General features: G+C 45.4%; 1 protein-coding gene across 2 annotated transcripts; it reads left to right on the top strand.

Annotated features, from left to right (window-relative positions):
• Positions 1-1,385: 1,385 nt before the first annotated feature.
• Positions 1,386-7,897, top strand: SNCB (synuclein beta). Of its 2 annotated transcripts, none has more exons than XM_074292197.1 (6): positions 1,386-1,720; positions 2,701-2,832; positions 5,341-5,382; positions 5,585-5,703; positions 6,518-6,607; positions 7,202-7,897. In XM_074292197.1, the coding sequence occupies exons 2-6, from the start codon at positions 2,712-2,714 to the stop codon at positions 7,232-7,234; spliced, it is 405 nt and encodes a 134-aa protein (XP_074148298.1). In that variant the 5' UTR covers positions 1,386-1,720; positions 2,701-2,711; the 3' UTR covers positions 7,235-7,897. The 2 variants fall into 2 exon arrangements, with proteins under 2 accessions (XP_074148298.1, XP_074148297.1); XM_074292196.1 differs by having other exon boundaries at positions 1,433-1,720; positions 7,460-7,897.
• Positions 7,898-20,709: the final 12,812 nt, after the last annotated feature.

The raw sequence follows: 20,709 nt of genomic DNA, 5'->3' as shown, positions 1-20,709 counted from the left end.
AGTCATTCACAGTTCTTCATCACACAATCTTGCTGTTACTATGTACAGTGGTTCTGCTCACTTTACTCAACATTGGTTCATGAAAGTCTTTCCAGGTTTTTCTGAAATCTGCCTGTTCATCATCTTTTAAAAAAAATTTTATAAAATAAAAATTTTTAAAGTATTTCATTATATTTATGTACCATAACAAGTCCAGCTATTCCCTAATTCACAGGTACCCCTTCAATTTCCCATTCTTTTCTACCACAAAAAGAGCTGCTTTTATTATTATTATATTTTTGTATAAGTAAGTCCTTTGCCCTTTTTATGATCTGTTTAGGATATAGACTTAGTAGTGGATCAAACAAACAAGATACATATATATATATATATATCACACAAGATAAGTTGGAGATAATTAACAAAGGAAAGTAACTATTATTATTTTTTTTTTGCTGGGGTTAAGTGACTTGCCCAGGGTCACACAGCCAGGAAGCAAGCGTTAAGTGTCTGAGGTCACATTTGAACTCAGGCCTCCTGACTTCAGGGCTGGTGCTCTATCTAGGGCTGAGCCACCTAGCTGCCCCTGAAAGTAGAAGGTGAGATTTTAGCTGGCTCCTGAAGCAAGTCAGAAGCAGAAATGAGGATCCAGAGGATTTCAGGAGACAGCCAGAAAATGTGTCAGAAGATGGACCAAAACTCTGACTGCAGTGTTTTCCCTCCTACAGCATGGTACCTGAGGAAGAGAGGGAGTGGAAAGTATGACGTCTCTAATTGGAAACCCAGCACCCAGATCATACCCAGCTCGAGGCGGGAAACCAGGGCCAAGAGCCGCCCGTCCTGGGTATTAAAGCAGTACTCTGAGTGGTAAGAAGCATACCCTGTTTGGCATAGAGGAATCTGAGTTCAATCCCTGCCCTGTTTGTTTATTATCCTGGCAAGATTCTTTACTCACTCCGGTAATCGGGCATCTTGTCTATAAAGGGAATTCAAATACAGATTTGTGTGTTATGATGTCCGGGTGTCTTATGATCTCTAGTATGAGACCAGTGGAGAAAAGCTTTAATTTCAAGGGGTGAGATAAGGCTTTGAATGCTAATTCTAGGCTTGCTGCCCGCATGACCTTGGGCAAAACCTTTAACCCTTATGGACTTCAGTTTCCTTCTGAAGAAAAAAGACGTGCACTGGCCCTTCTCTAAGATCCCTGCCAGCTGTCGGTCTGCGGTCCTATTTTTCCCTCCAATGTCCTTTCCAGAGCTAAGAATCCATAGAGACTCTGGAGGAGGAGCACAGGCCTTCTGACCTGGCTCCGCCCTGGGCAAGCTATCACGAAGGAGCACAGTCGCGCCCCGCCCCTCTGCCCATTCCTTCCCCTCCCTCTCCCAAGCAGGGCTTGCTCCGACCGCCAGGGGGGAGACGAGAGCTCAGAACTGCCGCAGCGGCCGAGAGGAGCAGACACTGGGGAGGAAGAATCGGAAGACAAACAGAACCAGGGAGAGCGCTCGGAAGGCCGGGGACGAGCTGTCACCTCCGAATCGCGCAGCGTTACGCTCCATGGCTCAGTGCTCCTGCCTGTCCGGAGAGATCTGAGCACCCCCGGCAACCCCAACCCCGGCTCCGGCCCTTCCCGCAGAGACATCGCGATCCCTCCATCTGCCAACCACCGCCGCATCCCTCCCTCTCTCTCTCCATCCATCTCTCCATCCACCCATCCATCCCCAGCCCGGTCGGCCGGGCCCAGGTGAGGCGGCCATGCGACCAGGGAAGGGCTAGAGCAAAAGCAGGGTGAATGAGGGGAATGGCGGGGCTGCTGGGGAGCTGGAGAGCGTTGGGGGAGAAAAGGTGCCCTGGGGCTTGGGAGGAGGGAGAGCTCTGGGCGGCTGGGCAGAGGAGGGAAGGGGAGGAGAGTCCACTACAATAGAGGCGAGTCTATTGTAAAAGGAAGGGATTGGCGGAGAGGAGGACCGAATCCTGGGGCTGCCGAAAAGTGGGGAGGGGGAGAGAGAGGCATAGGTCACCCCAGGGCTGGGGGAGGGAGGGACACAGACCTCCGGGCTGCAAGTGTGGATGAGGACACGGACTCTCGGGGTTCAGGGGAATCGGGGGTGAGTGAAAGGTACTGGAGAAGACAAGGCCCGGCGTCTGGAGGTGGATGAAGAAGGGGTGAAAGGCCTTAGATCTGGGGGAGGGGATTGAGTTCACTGGGGAAGGTGGAGAGGAAGGAGCAGAGGGTACTAGAGCTTTGAGGGGGGGAAAGCTTGAAAGGCATCTAGATAAAAGTGAAGCCTGTATACCCAACCCTATTTCTGCTCTCCAATTTTCTAAGCCCCCAGTTCATGGCATGGGTGCGCGTGTGCCTGCGCGTGTGACTTCGTGTGTCCCTGTGTGACTGAGCATGCGTCAGTGCAAGTCTATGGGTCAATATGTGTGCCCCCCTCCGTTGGTGCTGTGGCTCTGATTCCACTAAAACCCCCAAGAAGGAGTCTTCAGCCCCTCCCAATTTCCTGGGCTTCAAGGACACTGGGACTTTGGCCCACTGTGAATGGGGAGGGATAGGGGCCTCCTCAGGGAATTGGATTAAATAAAGTAGGGGTGGCAAAGGGGAGACATTATGAAGGGAGAAAAAGGGGGAAGGACAAGGCTTTCCTTTCCCTACTTGGGAATTTCCACCAGGATACTTCACTCTGGGGTCAACAGGTCATCTATCCTGTCCCCCCCCAGATTCCAGCAAGATGGACATGTTCATGAAGGGCCTGTCCATGGCCAAGGAAGGCGTGGTAGCTGCTGCAGAGAAGACCAAACAGGGGGTCACAGAGGCTGCAGAAAAGACCAAGGAGGGTGTTCTTTATGTTGGTGAGAGCTGCCCCCTTTGCACTCAGGAAGACTAAGATCAGTAGGGCAGCAGAGTATCAAAGTCATAGGTGGAGGATGGGTCAAAAGGGATGAGAAAAAGAGCAAAGAGGGAGTGAACAAGAGTCAATGGGTTAACAGAGATCAGAACAATGAGTCAACAGAAGGAATCACTATAGGAGGGATCAGGGTTCAGGTGTTGGAGTGGGGAGAGTGTTAGAAGCAGTTAAAGGTGGTATAGAATCATGGAATAAGCTCTGAACATGGAGACTGAAGAACTTAACTATGTGCCTTTAAATCACATTCTAGGATTTTCAGAAATTATCTTTGATCTTCATTTTCCTTATCTTTAATAAGGATAATAATATGTGCATTACCTATGTATATGCTAGGAAGATACTTTGCAGACTTTTTAGAAATGTGCCACATCATCATCATTATGATGGGCTCATGGGGGTAGCCAGAAGTCTAGTAGGGATTCAGTGGGTGATACTATTTTTTTGTCTCCCTATCTCCTGATCACTTCTCTATGTACTCCTTCATGCTGCTCTATGGTTGTTGAGGAGTCTCCCCATTTCTTTTCATCATGCTCCTTGGTCAGCATTATATTGGTACCAGATGTAAGGCTCTGAAAAAAAAGGCCACTTGTATTTCTAGACACAAGAGAAACTAATAGGAAGAGGGCTGCAATGGGAAGAGTGTCTATCAGCCAAGATACACGGTTCTGAGAAGCTTGGACTTAGAAAAGCTGCATTTGAAGCTTGACTCTTCCATTTTGTAGCTGTGGAACCTTTCCTTCTCTGTGTCTCAGTTTCTCAATTGTAAAATGAAGGGACTGGATTAGGTAGTCCTTAAGGCCCCTTATAAATCTAAATTCATGAATCTAAAGTGCTGCTCTCGAAGCCTAGCACAGTGCCTGACACATGACAGATGCTTTATAAATGCTTGTTGATTCATGCCTGGGTGAGCAATATTCTCTTTATCATTCCTCTTCCACCCTTTAAAAAAAAACAAAAACAAAAACCCTAAGACCTAGGATTGCCTAAAACTTCCCTTTTTGACTGTGAAGATACAGAATCTTTCTTGCTTGGCATTCACCTCCCCATCCCCTTTAATGTCTAGAAAAAACTGCTGTCTTTCACAATTCACTGTCAAAATGGCATGTAATTCACATATTTCTTGTTTATTCATTCTGCATCTTTTTCTCTGATCCTCTTCAAAGGCTGGTTTTCTGAACTCTACAATTTGCATCACCTTTGTTTTGTCTTTGCCTTTATCTCTTTCCATCTTTCCCTGAAGTCCTCTGTGCCCATTTCTCTTAGGTTAAGCACCCCTTTCCTCACAGCCTGGACTATCCTAGTCCTTTGATTCATCTCCTTTTCAGAGCTATGATATACATGATTCTATTAGCAAAAGCCCCCTTAAACCTCCACCACCAGCCAGTGATACCCAAGGCCTCAGCTCCTATTCCCTTTCGTGGAAGGGGAATTTCTGCCATAGGACAGAATTGATGAGGTCCAAGGAAATTGTCTGTGCTAGAAACCTGCTCCTCTGCCTCAGGGCCACCAGGTGCCAGCAGCTGTGAGAGCTGACCCCGTCTCATCAAGGGATGCAAGCTGCCTGTGTCTAGGCTGTCCAGCTGCCCTGTCCTAAGAAAGGCCCCCTTGGTTCTCTTTCCTTTTCCTCCTCTTCTTCTTTCTCTTTCTTCTTTCTCTCTCCCTCTCCTCCCTTTTCCTCTCTCCCACCTAACTCCTCTCCTTTTTCTCCTTCTCTCTCTCCTCTCCTCTCTCTTAACCTTTCTCTCCTTTTTTCTTTCTCCCCTCTCTCCCTCTTCCTCTCCTCTTTCTCTCTTCCTCTCCCTTTCTCCTTTTCCTCCTCCTCCTCCTTTCTCTCCCCTCCTCTCTCACCTCTCATTTTCTTTTCTTTTCCGTTTTCCTTTTTCTTTCTCCCCTCTCCTTTCCCCTTTCCTCTTCCTTCTGTCTCTCCCTCACTGTCTGTCTCTCTGTCTCTGTATCTCTCTGTGTGTCTCTCTGTCTCTCTATTATCTGTTTCTGTCTCTCTGTCTTGGTCTCTGTCTGTCTCTGTCTCTCTCTCTCTCTGTGTCTCTCTCTGTCTCTATTATCTGTTTCTGTCTCTCTGTCTCTGTCTCTCTTTCTCTCTCTGTGTCTGTCTCTCTCTGTGTCTGTCTCTGTCTCTGTCTCTCTCTCACACACTCTCCTTACAACTGGAGGGAGGGCTCCCTGGCTTGGGCAGCTCTTGCTGCGGAGCCGCGTCGCTCAGGTGGCCAGGGGACAGGATTACTGGCTGGGTGGATTCTCCGCCCCTCCCCCACTCGTAATCGCGCAGGGCCCTTATTAGTCCCGTAGTCGGAGCCCCTCACGGCCCGGAAGGATGAGCGAGGGCAGAGCCGGCAGTGGCCGCGAGGCGCGGGTGTGCTGCCTGGGCCAGCGCGCTTTCCCGCGCAGTCGCTCTAAGAGCATTTTCTGACTCCAGACCTTTCTCTTTCCTCAGGTAACAAGACCCGGGAGGGGGTGGTACAAGGCGTCACATCAGGTACCGGCCTCCTGCTCCCTCCCCCGCCCTTGCCCAGGGGGCGCCCGGGAAGCCTGGGGTGTGGCCACAGCATCCCGGGAGGCGGGAGGTCACGGAGGGCTTAGTCCTGCGGGAGGGAATGGGCTGAGTCGGGGCAGGGCCTGCGCTCCCGACCCTGGCCGCAAGGGGGCGCTGCCCTGATACCCACGCGGCTACCTTCCAGTGGCGGAGAAGACCAAGGAGCAGGCGTCCCAGCTGGGAGGCGCGGTGTTCTCGGGGGCTGGGAATATCGCGGCCGCCACGGGCCTGGTGAAGAAAGAGGAGTTCCCCACCGACCTCAAGGTGAGCGCCCCCTGCGGGCGGACCGAAGATGCGCGAGGGGGTTGGGAGAGCCGGCCCCGCCCCGCCCCGCCTCTCCCCAGCCCACCTCAGACACACCCTGGCGGCCTCTAGTGGCCTCCGCGTTGGCTGAGAGCTTGTCGGTCCCGCTGCGTGTTTGTGTGTATCAGTGTCAGGCTCGTCTGTGTTCTCCGCCCTGGCGCACGCCACGGGTGCGTGGCTCTCGGGCGCCCCCTGGCACCCCGCAGGCGTTCCCTTGGGGTACAGACACCCTAAAAGCACGAGCACGTGTCTGCGCTTGTCCGCGTCCGTAAAATGTGTCCCCTCGGGGCGGTTGCCCCCACGCCGGGAGCCGCAGACGGTCCTGGCTGCTCGGACTGCGCGCGGGCCCGGGACACCTGTCCTGCACCTCCGCGTAACCGGCCGCAGACGGGCCCCGCGGGAGCAGCGGTCAGAGGTCCGCTTTCGTCCGCTGGTGTTTGCCTGGGTCGGGCGGCAGCTGGGAAGGGGGAGGGGGAATCTTGGCTCTCACCATTCAGCGGCTACCTCCCAGCTTATCCCAGAATAGCAGCAGCTGAAGGAAGCAGGCCACGGGGGGAGGGGGAGGCGCGCGGGAGGAGGCGCCCCCGGCCTCACGCCGCCCCTTCTCCCCTCGTGGGTTTGGTTAGCAGAGGGAGGGCTGTGCTAGGAAGAAGTGGGAGAAGGCCCTAGTATGCGCCCCGTCTTCCCTGCGTTTCCTGCTCTCTTTCCCGGGTCAGTCTCTGCCGTGAGAGGGCACCGGGGGCTCTCCTCAGTGCTCTCCCGTTTCCTCTTGCAGCCGGAGGAGGTGGGCCAGGAGGTTGGGGAAGAGGCCGGGGCTGAGCCGCTGCTGGACACTGAAGGAGAGAGTTACGAGGAGCCCCCTCAGGTGAGCTCAGCACCTGCAGTAAGCAGGGAAGCCCGGCCCAGAGCCCGGGCCTTCGGGGCCTCTGGGGCAGGCCTCCCACACCCAGCCCGCCCCACTTGCCTTGTCCTTGGAGGCCCTGACTACAGAGGATGGAGGTCCTGGCAGCGCCAAGAGTCCTCTCTCCTGGTGCTGGAGAAGTCCTGTGGCCGCAGGCCCCATCCGTGCTTCTGCTCTCTGCTTATGGGGAGGGCGTAGACAGTCACGGAATGTCCGTTGTCTCTCCGTGTACTTGTTCTCCATTACAATTCTCTGTGTTTTATTTTGTGATCTTCCCGGGCATCACCAGATTGCCAGAGACACTTCTAGCTCCTCATCCACTCTGAGCTTCTTTTGTGGAAAAGAATGTTAAAAGTCCCAGGAAGGCTCGGCCAAGGCTGTCCACAGTTAGTGGCAGTACCAAAACTCAAACTCAGCTTTTGGGACTCTGAAGGGAGGGCGGTCCCTGGGGAGAGATGGGAGAGAACGGGAAAAGAGGGGATCTTCCAATGCCAGTTCTGGGTCTGAAATCTATTTTGTTTTCTTTCCATCTCTTTCCCCACCCCACTTCCCCCACAGGAGGAGTACCAGGAATATGAACCAGAAGCATAATGGGCCGGGCTCCAGCCTTCCCACCAGCAGCACAATAACCGGCCCCCTAACCCCCAGAGCCAGGGCTAACCTCTACTTCCATCCCCTCAACATCAAATCTTCCTGACCCACGATCCTCTCCCCTCCCCAGAAGTCTGTGTTTGGTGTCTGTCCCTCCCTCCCTCCTGGGGGCAGCGGTCAGGGTGGAGAGCCTGTTCTCCTCCCCCAGCCACCCCCCTCTCCCAGGGTGGGAAACAGCATGGCCCATATGTTTTTAAACAAAGTTAGGCAAAATCAATCCTGGCCTAGGCTTAAGACTGAAGTACTTCCTGCCTGGCTGGGGGCTCCCTGGGTGATCCTGGGTCTCCTATACTTCCTCCCTACAATTGGGCTCCTCAGGCTCTCCAGGGTAGCCTAGACCCTTCCAGAACCTAAGAATTTGTGTTTTTAACTGAAAGCAGGAGCCAGGCCATGTATTTCCATCCCCTACCTCCAGTTCCTCCGTCCCCTGCCCTCTCTTTGAAAATTTCACTGGAGTCACCCCCAACCTGACCCGGCCCGGGCGGTGTGTGTTGTGACTGTGGCATGGAGACATCCTTCCCCTCCTGTGTGTGTGTCATGGGGTTGTCCCTCATCCTGGGACTCCCTAGTGTGTCCATGAATAAAGCCAATTGTCTGTACCCATTCCTGTGCTGGCCTCCGCCCCTTCAGAACACTTGCAGCCCCCTTCTGATCAAGCTTGGGTTCCTGCCTCCTGACTCACATCCCTGGATATAACTCTGGGTCCTGATCTTGGTCTTGGTCCTGGGCCCTGATCCTTGCTGGGGACTGGTTTTGGTCTGATAAGCTACTTTTGGTCTCAGTCCATGTTCTTTGGACTCCATACACACATGCAACTCCTCTGGAGCCTTAAGGTACATCTCTGGTTGACTTCCTTAGATTGTTTCTTTCACCTTCCCCATTCCCCAGTGGTAGAATCCTTTGTTCCTCTGGCCCAAGAACCCCCTACTCCTGGCTTTATCTTTTCTCTTTTCTGAGGCTCCCTGTCAAGTCCTGCTACTTCAAGGTGCAGTGAATCTTAGTTTCTATGATTCTGGGGATTCCTATTCCCCCGCCTCAGTTTCCACCGGGTTCTGGTCAGAATAGCGTTTTAGGGGATCAAGACACTCCTATCCCCCTCTCCCTTCAGGCTTCCGGCAAATGACCCATTTTTCTATTAGGCCCCCTCAAAAACTGGGCTGGAAGGCATCATTCCACGATGATCGGTGGGGGTTTGGTGGGGAGGCATGCGCGGTTCTAAGATTCCAGGTGCCACCTGCTGGTGAGCAGCGCTTAGGGCCTGCTGGGAACCGCAGCTGGGTGGCGGGGAACCCACACCTCCCCCTTCCTTCTCTTCTGAAGATCTCAAAGCCATTATCCAGGCGTCTGGGTCCGGGGTTCTACATTTTCCCTCTCCGCCTCCGCTGGTCGGCTAGGAGAAAACAGGAGAGGTTGAGACCGCCGGAAGAAATGAGGAAGCCCTTCTGGGGGGCTGTGGGAGGTTGGAGAGTGGGAGGGGCGATGGCGGGAACTTGCTGCATTGAAGGCGCATATGGACGCAGACTGCACCTCCACCTCCCGTAAACACAGACACTCTCCTCCCCCCCCCACATGTTCACACACAGACACACAACAACCCCCACATTTTTGCACGAGCACACCATACTCCCCACCCCCGCACACACAATCTCAAACTCTCTTCAAAAAAAACAAAAAACAAAAAAACACTACGCTTCCACCCCCACAGCACAACAGATTTGCTCCCCGCCTCTATTCAATCACAGACCTCCCCCACACCCCCCACACAAGACACAATTCGTGCATGACTGCTCCTCCGGTCCCGTCCTCCCTCCAACTCCCCCGACACACACAGACGGACATTCACTCATGTACGCAGCCCGCCCCCGTTCGCACACTGACTCACAAGAGCCATCCTCTCCATGCACACACGAACACTCATCCCTCAGAAACACGCGAAAGCAGACCCAGACATGCCGCTCACTGGCACAGACATACAAGCACACACCCCGCCCCCCACACTCATGCTCTGGCCAAAGATGCTGTGAAAACTCCGCCCTGCTAGGATGCAGTTGCCTTGGTAACCGAGGTAGGGGCGGGGGCGGGCGCTTCTCTGAAGCTCTCGAGCGTACACACACACACACACACACACACACACGCACACACACACTCACACACACACACACACAACCCTCTTAATGATTCCATCGAATATTCGACTGGACTTGACTTCTGTGCTGAGCTGTTCCCAGAGCCAAAAGGGTGGGGGGAAGGGAGCACTCACCGAGGAAGAACTGTCCCCATACCATGCCTTTGGCCAGAGACCTTTCGTTGCCCACAGAGAATTTGATATTTATAGGACCTTTAAGACCAATATTCACCATGTGGACTAAGGCCTTAGCCAAGAGAGATGAGGGCGGATTTTAGTACTCCCTGCTATTCCCCATTTCAAGGGTGAAGTGGCTCAGTATCCAAGATGGGTCCTGCTTATGGATGCTCAGGGATTGACTCTTACAACACCTAAACAAGCTCATTTTTCAAATGAAAAAGACTATCTCAGGAAGGTAGTAACTTTTCCAAGATAACACATGAGTTTTTTGAGGGCAGGGACTGGTTCATTTTTGTCTTTGTGTATTCATCCTCTAGCACAATGCCTGACACACAGAATAGGTGCTTAATTAATGTTTGTTAATTAATTGAACTGAGAATCTACCTTAGTCTCCTGACTTCTAGTATTCTTACTACTATATTATAATACATCATGTCCTTGACTAATGAATGTATTAGCCCTATGATTGCTACCTTCAGGTAGGAATAAATATTTATACAGTGCCTATTATGTCACCAGAAACTCTGGGTTATCTGGTCTATGATTATTTGTTAATTTAAGAAAAATAGTTTACACTTACAAATTATTTCACTGACACCAAAGTGCCTTCATCATAACAACACAGTACTATAAGTAGTATTATCATTCTATTTTACAAAGTGGAAACCAAATAATAAATTCATTTGTCCAAGCTCATACAGTTAACTAATGACAGAACCAAGATTTGAACTTAAATCTCTTTTTAAGGAGGAAGGGATGGTTTTATCCCTACTATAACTCAAAACTCCCAAGTTCAAATGATTTCCCAGCCTCAACCTCTCCAGTAACGAGATTACAACAGAGAATGTGTTGGCATATGCCTGGGGTTCTGTCCCAGGTTTCTCTCTTTATGCCCTTTCCTTCAGTGATGTTAACCACTCTGCATGAACTCAATTATCATCTCTAAGTAAATGATTCTTTGATTTTCATACCCAGACTCAGTCTCTCTGATGAGTTCTAGTACTACATTATCAGAGAGTTGGCTAGGTAGCTTAGTGATAGAGCTGTGCCTGGAGTCAGAAAGATCTGGGTTTAAATATAGCATCAGACACTCACTAGCTGTATGACCTTGGACAAGCCACTTAATCCTGTCTGCCTCAATTTCCTCATAAGTAAAATAAACTGGAGAAGGAAATGGCAAACCATTTCAGTTATCTTTGCCAAGAAAACCCCACATAAAGTCAGGAAGAGTCAGACACACCTGAAAATAACAACTATGTCTTAGTGTAGTGGAAGTACATGGAACTTACATGGAAGCCTAAAGAATTGGACAGGACTAAACAATAACCACAATAGTGACGTAATCTAATTTCTATGAGCTCAATTATCTTCTCTAAACACATGACTTCCAGATTTATAGACCCACACTCAGTCTCTCATGAATCCAGCGTCACATCATCAATTATCTATTGGGCATTTCAAATTGGATGTCTCACAGACATCTCAACCTGAACATATCCAACAGAGAATTCATCCTTTTTTCCTTAAAACTCAATGTTCTTGTTAAATTTCTTATTTCTTTCAAAGGCATTACCATCTTTGCAGTCACCTAGGTCCATTACCTCATTATTTTTGATTCTCCCTCAGTCCTCATTCTCCATACCCAAGCAGTTGTCAATTCTCTATTCCACCTATTAAACATCCTTCAAATACATCCCTTTCTCTGTACAGACATAGCTACCATTGAACTCAAGCCTAGACTGTTACAATAGCATTTTAATTGGCTTGCCTGCCTCCAGGGTATCTCTCTCCAAATCCAGTCACCATACATTAGAAATTTAATATTTCCAAAGCATAGATGTGATGTGACCATGTTCCTTACTCAAGGTACTACATTCATTTTCTATTGTCTCTCTGACAAAATACAAACTCCTCTCTCTGGGGAAAGAGAATATTTATATAGTACCTACTATGTGTCAGGCACTGTTAAATATCTTATGCAAATATTACTTCATTTGATCTTTACAACAACCCTGCAAGATAGGTGCTATTATTATCCCCATTTTAAAGTTCAGGAAAATCAGACAAAAAGGGGGTTAAATGACTTCATCAAGGTCACACAGTTATTAAGTTTCTGAGATCAAATTTTAACTCGGAGCATCCTGACTCCAGGCCAAGTAGTCTATCCATTGTACCACCAGTTTCTTTTAGATAAACAATTTGGCTTCAATCTATCTTTCCAGGATGGTTGCACATTTGTTCCCTCATAAACACTGTATACACTTCAGCAAATATTGTTCTCTCATTTTAAGTGGTGTCCAACTCTTTGTGACTCTATTCTGGATTTTCTTGGCAAAGATACTAGACTGGGTTTGCCATCTCCTTCTCCAGCTCATTTTGCAGATGAGGAAACTGAGACAAATAGAGTTAGGTGACTTTCCCATGGTCACATAGCTATCAAGTGTTGGAGGCTGGATTTGATGAGTCTTCCTGATGTTAGACATAGTATTGTCTACTTCGCCACCTATTACCTATCTGCTATTCCCATCACATGACATTCCCTTTCCTATCTCTGTGTCTTTTCACATACTATCCCCTCCCATAGACATGCCATGTTTTCTCTTCTTCCCTCTGATTCTTAGAATCCTTGTCCTTAATCAAAGCTCAGTTAGAGTGCCATCACTTCTACAAAGACTGTCCCTGTCCATCCATGGTTTTAGTAGAATCCTCACCAATAACTTGGCATATATTTTGTACTTCCTTATATGTATACATATTGGTTCCCTCCAAAAAGACATAATTCCCTTGAGGGCAAGGAATATTTCATTTTTGTCTCTATGTTTTCAATGCCTAGCACAGTGACTGACCTGTGGTAGGTATTTAATAAATGCTTGTAGAATGAGTGAATGAACGAATCTGAATCTCCCAGTAAAATGTAAAGGTTTTGGAATTTTGTCAGGTTTGCCAGAAAGTAGAGATGCAGCCTGAAGTTGAAGTTAGGATTAAGGGTGGGGGACTTTCTAGGAAAGCATTTTTCTTTGTTGGAGCTAATGTAGCTCAACACATTTGATTTCAGTTTCTTTGGCACTATCCCATTCTCACTGATAGGGCTGTCTGTATACTTGTGTGGAAGAAAATTGGGGGGGAAAAGGTAAAGAAGTTCCTGTAGTGACTGGCGGTAGATAGAGTTAATATGGGCAGGATTCCTATAGAAGTCAGGAGTTGGATATTTTGGAATGTAGGAGTGACATGTATTCAGCAGCTGCCCTTCAGCATAAAAGCCTCCCAACATTCACAGATAGGGTGGAGCACAGAGGCCATTCCAACGTTGGTATTAGTATTCTCAGCTTCCCAACCATCACAAATTCCATCTTCAATCTGTGCAGAAACCTATAGAATTTAGAGCTAGAAGATTAACTATTTCATTCACTTTACAAAAAAGGAAACTGAGATTCAAAGAGAAGTGACTTGGCTAAAGTCATAAATGATAGTAAGAGGCAGATAGGATTCAAGCCTACAGACTTTTGACAATCAAACTAGTACACAACACCAATTGCCTCACAACCCTCCCTTGGGGCTTGTTGGGTGAGAGATTAAAAAAACATCCCCAATCCCCAATCCCCCACCCCCACTAATCAAGCTGCCCTGAGTCACCAACCCCAGAAGAGCTGAAGGCTAGCCCAGAGACCAGCTGCAGCTGATCCGTAACCATGACTTTATTTTTGTTTTCTCCCTCCCTATTTATAGCTTCTTCCCCTCCCCAACTTTGCAGGAAGAAACTGTCTCCTACATCCCAGTTGCTTAGGAACAGGAGCTGGGCAAGTGGGGCTGAGTGAGGGGAGGGGGGAGCTTGTGCCTGGATCAAGCATACATGCCATACACATACACATTTTCACACACATTGGGACCAAGAGAGATAGAAGAATTTTCCTTCATCTTCACCCAATCCCCTTGGAATTCTATATCAGTGTCCCCAGGCCCTTGACTCCTAAATAGTTCAACCAACGTTTTCTCCAGGTCTGAGCTGAAAGCAAAAGAACTGGAAATATAGTGTACTGGAAAGAATGTGGCTCTAATACACTGTTGGCAAAGATGGAAATTAGCACAATTCTAAAATTGTTATTTTTTAAAGTGATTAGAATGCCCATATCCTTTGACCCAGAGATCCTATTTATAGACATATGTATACACACATACATATATAAATATATACACATACACACATATATACATATGTATATGTATATATGGGGTAGGGGTGGGAGGAGTGATATCAAAAACAGAAAGAAAAGTCCCATATACACCAAAATATTCATAACAGCACTTTTTTGTGGTAGCCAAGAACTGGATGTTTACTTTGTTTGACTCAGGGATGACTAAACAAACTGTGGTGCATGAATGTAAAGGAATAGTGCCACACTATAAGAAATAGAAATTATGAGGAATTCAGAGAAATATGGGAACATAAATTGATGCAGAGAGAAATAAGCAGAACCCGGTAAACAATATGCATAGTGACAACACAATGTTAAACAAAATAATGACAATGAAATAATACTGAAAGCTGAATAATTAGCATCAGAGAAGAGATAGGAAATTGCACTTGCCATCCTTCACTGAAAGATACTAGAATATGACTGTGAATTATTGTATATGGTCCCACATACAGTCAATATACTGGTTGGGTTTGCTAAACAGTTTATTCTTTTTAAATTTTTATAAGGGAAAACTTGCTAAGTAGGTGATGGTGGAAGGAGATGCTTATAAATTAAGATGATATAAAAACAAAAAAATGTTTCCCTAAACTTCTAAAAAAGAAAAATAGGGATGGATTTGAAGACAGAAGAGATTTGAGTTTAAATTATTACTCTAAATATTATCAAATCATCTGACATCTCTGAGCTTTATTCCTTTGATAAAATGGGGATAATAATAACACCTATCTAAGAGTTGTGAGGATCAAATAAGATAATGAATTAAGTGCTTTGTAAACAAAGCCTTAAAGCACTATATAGAAATAAGCTTTACAGCCCTTTTTTGTGGTGGCAAGGAATTGAAAACTGAGTAGATGCCCATTAGTTGGGGATTGACTAAATAAGTTATGATATATGAATGTTATTGTTCTATAAGAAACAATCAGCAGGATGATTTCAGAAATGCCTGGAGAGACTTATATGAACTGATGCTAGTGAAGTGAGTAGAACCAAGAGAACATTGTACACAGCAACAGAAAGATTATGTGATGATCAATTCCAATGGACTTGGCTCTTTTGAACAATGAAGTGATTCAGGGCAGTTCCAATAGATTTGTGATGGAGGGACCCATTTGCATCCAGAAAGAGGACTGTGGGGACTGAATAGTATTTTCACCGTTTTTGTGTTTTCTTTTTTCTTTCTCATTTTTCCCCTTTTTGATTTGATTTTTCTTGTGCATCATGATAAATATGGAAATATGTATACAAGAATTGCTCATATTTAAACTATATTGGATTCCTTGCTATCTAGGGGAGGGGATGGAGCGAAGGGAGGAAGAAAAATTTGGAACACAAAGTTTTGCAAGGATGAATGGTGAAAACTATCTTTGCATATATTTTGAAAATAAAAAATTTACATAAAAAAGAAAAAAGCTCTGATTGTATCTGACCCTACTTAGGGTTGACACCAATCAGATCTCAGTTCATTAGATCATGTTGTTTTACAAAACAACAAATTGGAAAAGCAGTTTAGAAAACATCTAGTCTAACTATCATGTAATTTTAAAAAGAAAATAAACTGAAGCCTAAAGGAGGGAAAATGATATGACTAAAGTCATACTGGTAGTGTCAGAACTAGGACTTAAATTGAGGCTTTCTTACTCCAAAATTGAATACATATCCTGTATGTCTAAGAAAACCCATTTTGGTGTTTTAATTATGCCTGTAAAGACTTATACCATGTAGATTCATCTAAACAAGTCTCTGCTTGGTGAGTTATTGAAACCAATCATTCATTTTCCCACACAGCATTTATTTATAAATTACCTACACACACACACACACACACACACACACACACACACACACACACACACACAGAGCTCCAGAAAGACTTTTTGGGGTCTAAAAAGAATGATTACAGATGTATTCACTTGATCCTCATAGCAGCCCTTGGAGGGAATCAAGACAAAAGATTGTTATCCCTTTTTGAATGAGGAGGAGCCCGAAAAGGAAGAAAAATCCTGAAGCTGCTCAGGGGCAGAGTTAGGATCTAAATCTAGGTCACCAACTCCCATTCCAGCCTACTTCCCTGACCCTACTATGTACCCAGTCCAGACTAAGAATCATAGGACGATACGTTTACAATCGAACAGGACTGTCAGGAACAATTAGGTCAACCTCTTAATTTTATAAATGAGAAAATTGACACTCAGAATGAAGTAGCTTGTCTGTTGTCAGGCAGTTAAGACACAGAGTAGAGATTTGAATCCAGGTCTTGATTCCAAATCCATTGCTATTTCCTCTGCAACAAGCTTCCATCAGCAAGCAGTCCTGAAAGTTTTAATGCACAATTCCTCAAAAAAAAATAGAATATATAGAATTTAGAAATAATCTAATTCAACTGCTTTCATTGAAAGATTTACTTAGTAAACAGAAGAACTAGGATTTGAACCTATGCCATCTGACTTCAATCCCACAATCTCTGCACTGCACAATGCCTCTTATCCTCTTAGGTAATTTGTTTTATTGCAGAAGTATGGTCAATATAGAGGGAAGAGATTAAGGGCTTAGGAGTGCAGTGGAAGAGGAACGGTTCCTTCCTCCATCTTCTGAGACAAATCAGAGATCTTAAGAAAGAAAATATTCTGGGAAGAGATATTAGTTTTCTTAGATGTCTTCAAATATCTGAAGATGTATTATTTGACCCCATAAGGTAAAAAGAAAAAGCGATTAGGGAAAGTTGGCAGTGGTAGAGTTTGACTCCACAGAAGGAAAATGTTCTAACAACTACAGTTGTTCAAAAGCTAAATGGCCACCTTCATAAGTTAGTTTGCTCTCCAGCAATCTTCAGTAATGAAGGTTATACTAAGCAAAAGCTTGGTGAGTCTCTGTGAGAGATAGTGTGGAAGAGCAATAAAAAAGAACTCTGGAACCCTTAGTCCCTTCTAACTCTGAGATAGTAATTTTTTAATTCGTTGGGGACTGTCCATAGTGCTGAATCTATTATTATTCCTTGAGGAAGCAAGGAATCTGGAAGCAAATTGTCTATGGCCCAATATCTCATTCATTTCACAGATATACCCAACTAGAATCACAGAATTTAGAGATGAAAAGGATAGAAATCTTCAATCCTAGCCTTTTAATTTTAAAGAGAAGAAATCTCAGGATAATAGAGGTAAAAATAATTGGCTCAATAACAAACATTAAGTAGAAGAGCTGATATTTGGATCCAGGTCCTTTGACTCAAAATTCATTGCATTCAGGGCCTCCCTTATAAACATGAAAAAATATCAAAGGATGGAGTAGGAGAAAGGGTGATGGATCTGGCATCAGGGGACCTCAGTTCTTCCATTTGTTATATCTCTGCTGTGAATCAAGTTTCTTCATCTCTTGAAGCCTGTTTCTTAATTTGATCAATATAAATGATGACATAGGTACTTTCAGCTTCAAAGGGCTTCTGTGAAGGAAAAACTTTTTAAATCTTACGGTGCCACAGAAATGGAAGTTATTATTATCTGGACATAAGCAATTCCTTGTCCACACTGGTGAGTTTTCTTCCTAGTGATGACTCTGGACATGTGCAATGAGTTATTCTTGGTGGAGCCTTAGACTTTGTCCCCAAAGTGCCTCAGACCATCTCTTCACTTCCCAGTTTTTCTCCCAATTGGGACTCTGGTTTCCGATTCAGGGGAGATGTGTCTTTTCCACTCTGTCCCCAGGAGAGTGGCAATTCCCTGTGGGGCCTCACCGTCTATGTTTATGTATGGGACTAGAGGGATTTAAAGGCTAGGTGATGAGGAATAGTCTGAATTTGTAACTAAACTTCATGATCTTTAGCGCCTGTATCCAATAAGAGAGAGATCCATCTAAAAAAGAAACAAAATAGAATGAGGAGCCCTATCTTAGAATGTCATATTCTTTTCCTCCCTCCCTCCCCCCCCCCTCTCTCTCTCTCACACACACACACACACACACACACACACACACACACACACACACTTAGGAATCCTTTGCATAAATCTGTATTGATTTGCATGGAATTAGTGCCAAATGTGTAAAATGAAATGAGTTCCTTCCATTGGATGCAGCCAAAATTCAGAAGAGTGAGCTCTAGGCTAGGAATCAAAAGGTTTCTTTTAAGTCCTGGCTCTTTATTAACTTACCATGTGGAATGTAGACTATAAGTTCCTTGAGAGCAGGAACTTTTTTTACTTGTAATCTGTTTTTATTTCCCCAAATGCCAAGCATGGTGTCTTACATATAAGAGAGGGATTAATAAATGTCTTTTGAATTGGCTTGAATTGAAAGTAACTTCTGTCCTCTGAACTTTTGTCATATCATCTGTAAAAGAATGCTAATATAGACACACAGACACCAAAGAGACACATGGGCATACAATGCATACAGAGATAGAGACAAAGGCACAGATGCACAAGCTCTTCCTTTGGGTTAACTATGAAATAAACAGGCTGTCAAACCACCACCATCATTCCCACCCCCATCACCATTGCCCTGTGGGGAGCTGTCTAGGCATCTGATCAGGAGCTATGCTGGCTGGGGGTGGAGAGGAATTGGAAAAAAAGCCTGTTCAACCTGAATCTTCCTTCTTACAATAAGAGCCCAGACCTGGGGGAGCCCTTCCCAACCTCCCATCTTCCTATCTCTTCCTTGTGCCTTTCTTCCCCTCCCCCCAACCAAGTTCTCTTCGCTCTTGACAACCCTCTGCCCCAGCAGCTGGAAGGAGGTGGAACCACTCTTTGGAGGAATCAACAGTGGCCAGATTAGCAACTGCTCAGAGATATGATTCATGTGTGAGTCATAGCCTAAACTCACTCACCCAAGGTCTAGCCCACCCCATCCCACTTTATCCAGGGGCCAGTTTAGGGCTGCCTTCTAGGCTTCTCTTATGCTTTTGTGTCTATATGGATGCTTGCCTGTGTGGATGAGTAGCCACAAGGGAATTAAGAAGCTGTCAGAGCTGACTGTGCTTATATCTTATCTTTGTCCTGCTTTTTATGGCACAAGATATTCATCCTTCCATTAGTTCTTTAACTGTGCCTGTCTTTGTGTATATCTCTTTCTGGGTATGTGTATATTATGTAAGTGTTTATCTGTCTTTGAATATTCATTTATTTTCTTGAGTATTTCCATTTATGAATATATGTATTTGTATACTTGTTCATTAGTATGCATGAGTGTATATATCCATATATATCTTGTGTGTGTATATCTGTATGTGTCTGTGTATTTATGTAAGCATAGGTATATCACAAATATGCTGATGTGTTTGTTAATTGGGCTATACATGTCTATGTATATCTATGTATATTCATCTAAACATATAGCCCACTAAACATATATAGATACATATGCCTGAATATCTCTGTATTTTTATGAATTTATGTATCTGTGTATAGCTATGCGAGAAAGTATGTGTGGACATAAATATATTATTCAAAGGTCTATTATCTGTATGGGCACTTGTCTTGTATGTACTTTTGCCTATTCACACTAGCAAAAAGCAAATGAATGAAGGGCCCTGCCAACTGGTTGTACCCTCTCATATGTGTTATCTATTGTTAGGGGTTAAAAGGAGGAGGATATGAGTGAGAGAAAAAGAAAAGTCAGTCAGACAGATAGAGGAGAAAGTGAGAAAGGAAGAGATTATATGTATCTGTGTGTGTGTGTGTGTGTGTGTGTGTGTGTGTGTGTGTGTGAGAGAGAGAGAGAGAGAGAGAGAGAGAGAGAGAGAGAGAGAGAGAGAGAGAGAGAGAGAGAGAGAGAGAGAGAGAGAGAGAGAGAGAGAGAGAGAGAGAGAATAGTAGGAAAGGAGAAAGAGAGTTTGTAAGGAAAGGAGAGAAATTGTGTGATTAAGATAGAAGAAATCCTTGTGTGCTATGTGAGATACCTTCAATGCAGATGATCAGTGAACAACTTGGTTTGTGTGTGTGTGTGTGTGTGTGTGTGTGTGTGTGTGTGTGTGTGTTTACACATAGGTGAGGCTCAGGAACACAGTAGAAAGAATCAGAAGGGAGGGAGAGCAGATTGCTCCAGCCTCCTCTCTAGCACAACCTGTCTCCATGGAGCCTCCACCATAGCCTCACATCTCCCATGCTTAGAAAGCATCGACTATTTGTTCAGTCCCTACCTCCAACAAAATAGACTCCCAAACTCTCCCTTCCCTCTTCCTTGGATAATAACCTATATTTTTCAGGTATATTTGTTTATGTGTGGTAATTGTATTTTTTAAAATTACACTTGCGTGCATGATGTTTTTGTGTATGTCTGTGTGTGAACTCCATAATGAGTCAATGTATGTAAGAATATAAAGAAAACTTCTGAGTGTTTGTTAGAGACAGCAGGGTAGAGGACTTTCTATGAAAGAACTGTATCTTTGTAGATCCAGAGTAGAAAGAAGATGGAAAGTATCTGAAAAAGGTATATCAAAAACAAAACAAAACAAAACAAACAAACAAATAAACAAACAAACAAAAAAAGGTGTATCTTCTTGTGTGGTATTATCAAGAAATATGAGGGGATCTGAAGGCAAGTGTATCAAAGGTAGTATTATCTGAGGAATATAGAGGATGTCCTCGGAAGAATCAAAAAGGTGTGAATTTCTGGAGGTTGCTTTCTATTTGATCAGTGCCATTGACCAAACCGAGCTCCCCAGAAGTTTGCAGAAATACCCTAGATTTTCACTCTATGCTCATGCTTCTCTTTTCCGTGTCTTTCTCCATCTCCATTCCTCCTCCATCTTTTGTCCCCACCTCCATTCCTATCTCTATAGTCTCCTGGACTCTTCTGTTCCTATCTGTCCCTATCCCTCTTCCACTCTGTCCTCCCATCTATCCCCATCCTTTTTCAAGAGCCCATCTCTACCACTTTTCACCTTATTCTTAAGGGGAAGTGTCAGAAAGGAAGTTGTAATTTTC

The sequence above is a fragment of the Sminthopsis crassicaudata genome, chromosome 2 (assembly GCF_048593235.1).
Source record: "Sminthopsis crassicaudata isolate SCR6 chromosome 2, ASM4859323v1, whole genome shotgun sequence".
Lineage (NCBI taxonomy): Eukaryota > Metazoa > Chordata > Mammalia > Dasyuromorphia > Dasyuridae > Sminthopsis > Sminthopsis crassicaudata.
This window is presented reverse-complemented; position numbering and strand designations above follow the sequence as displayed.

Bases quoted from the DNA above. Each gene is read 5' to 3' on its own strand.
- SNCB (XM_074292196.1), top strand. From the start codon at position 2,712: ATGGACATGTTCATGAAGGGCCTGTCCATGGCCAAGGAAGGCGTGGTA. The intron at 2,833-5,340 runs GTGAGAGCTGCC...CTCTTTCCTCAG, and splicing joins GGAGGGTGTTCTTTATGTTG to GTAACAAGACCCGGGAGGGG. The intron at 6,608-7,459 runs GTGAGCTCAGCA...CCCCTCTCCCAG, and splicing joins GTTACGAGGAGCCCCCTCAG to GGTGGGAAACAGCATGGCCC.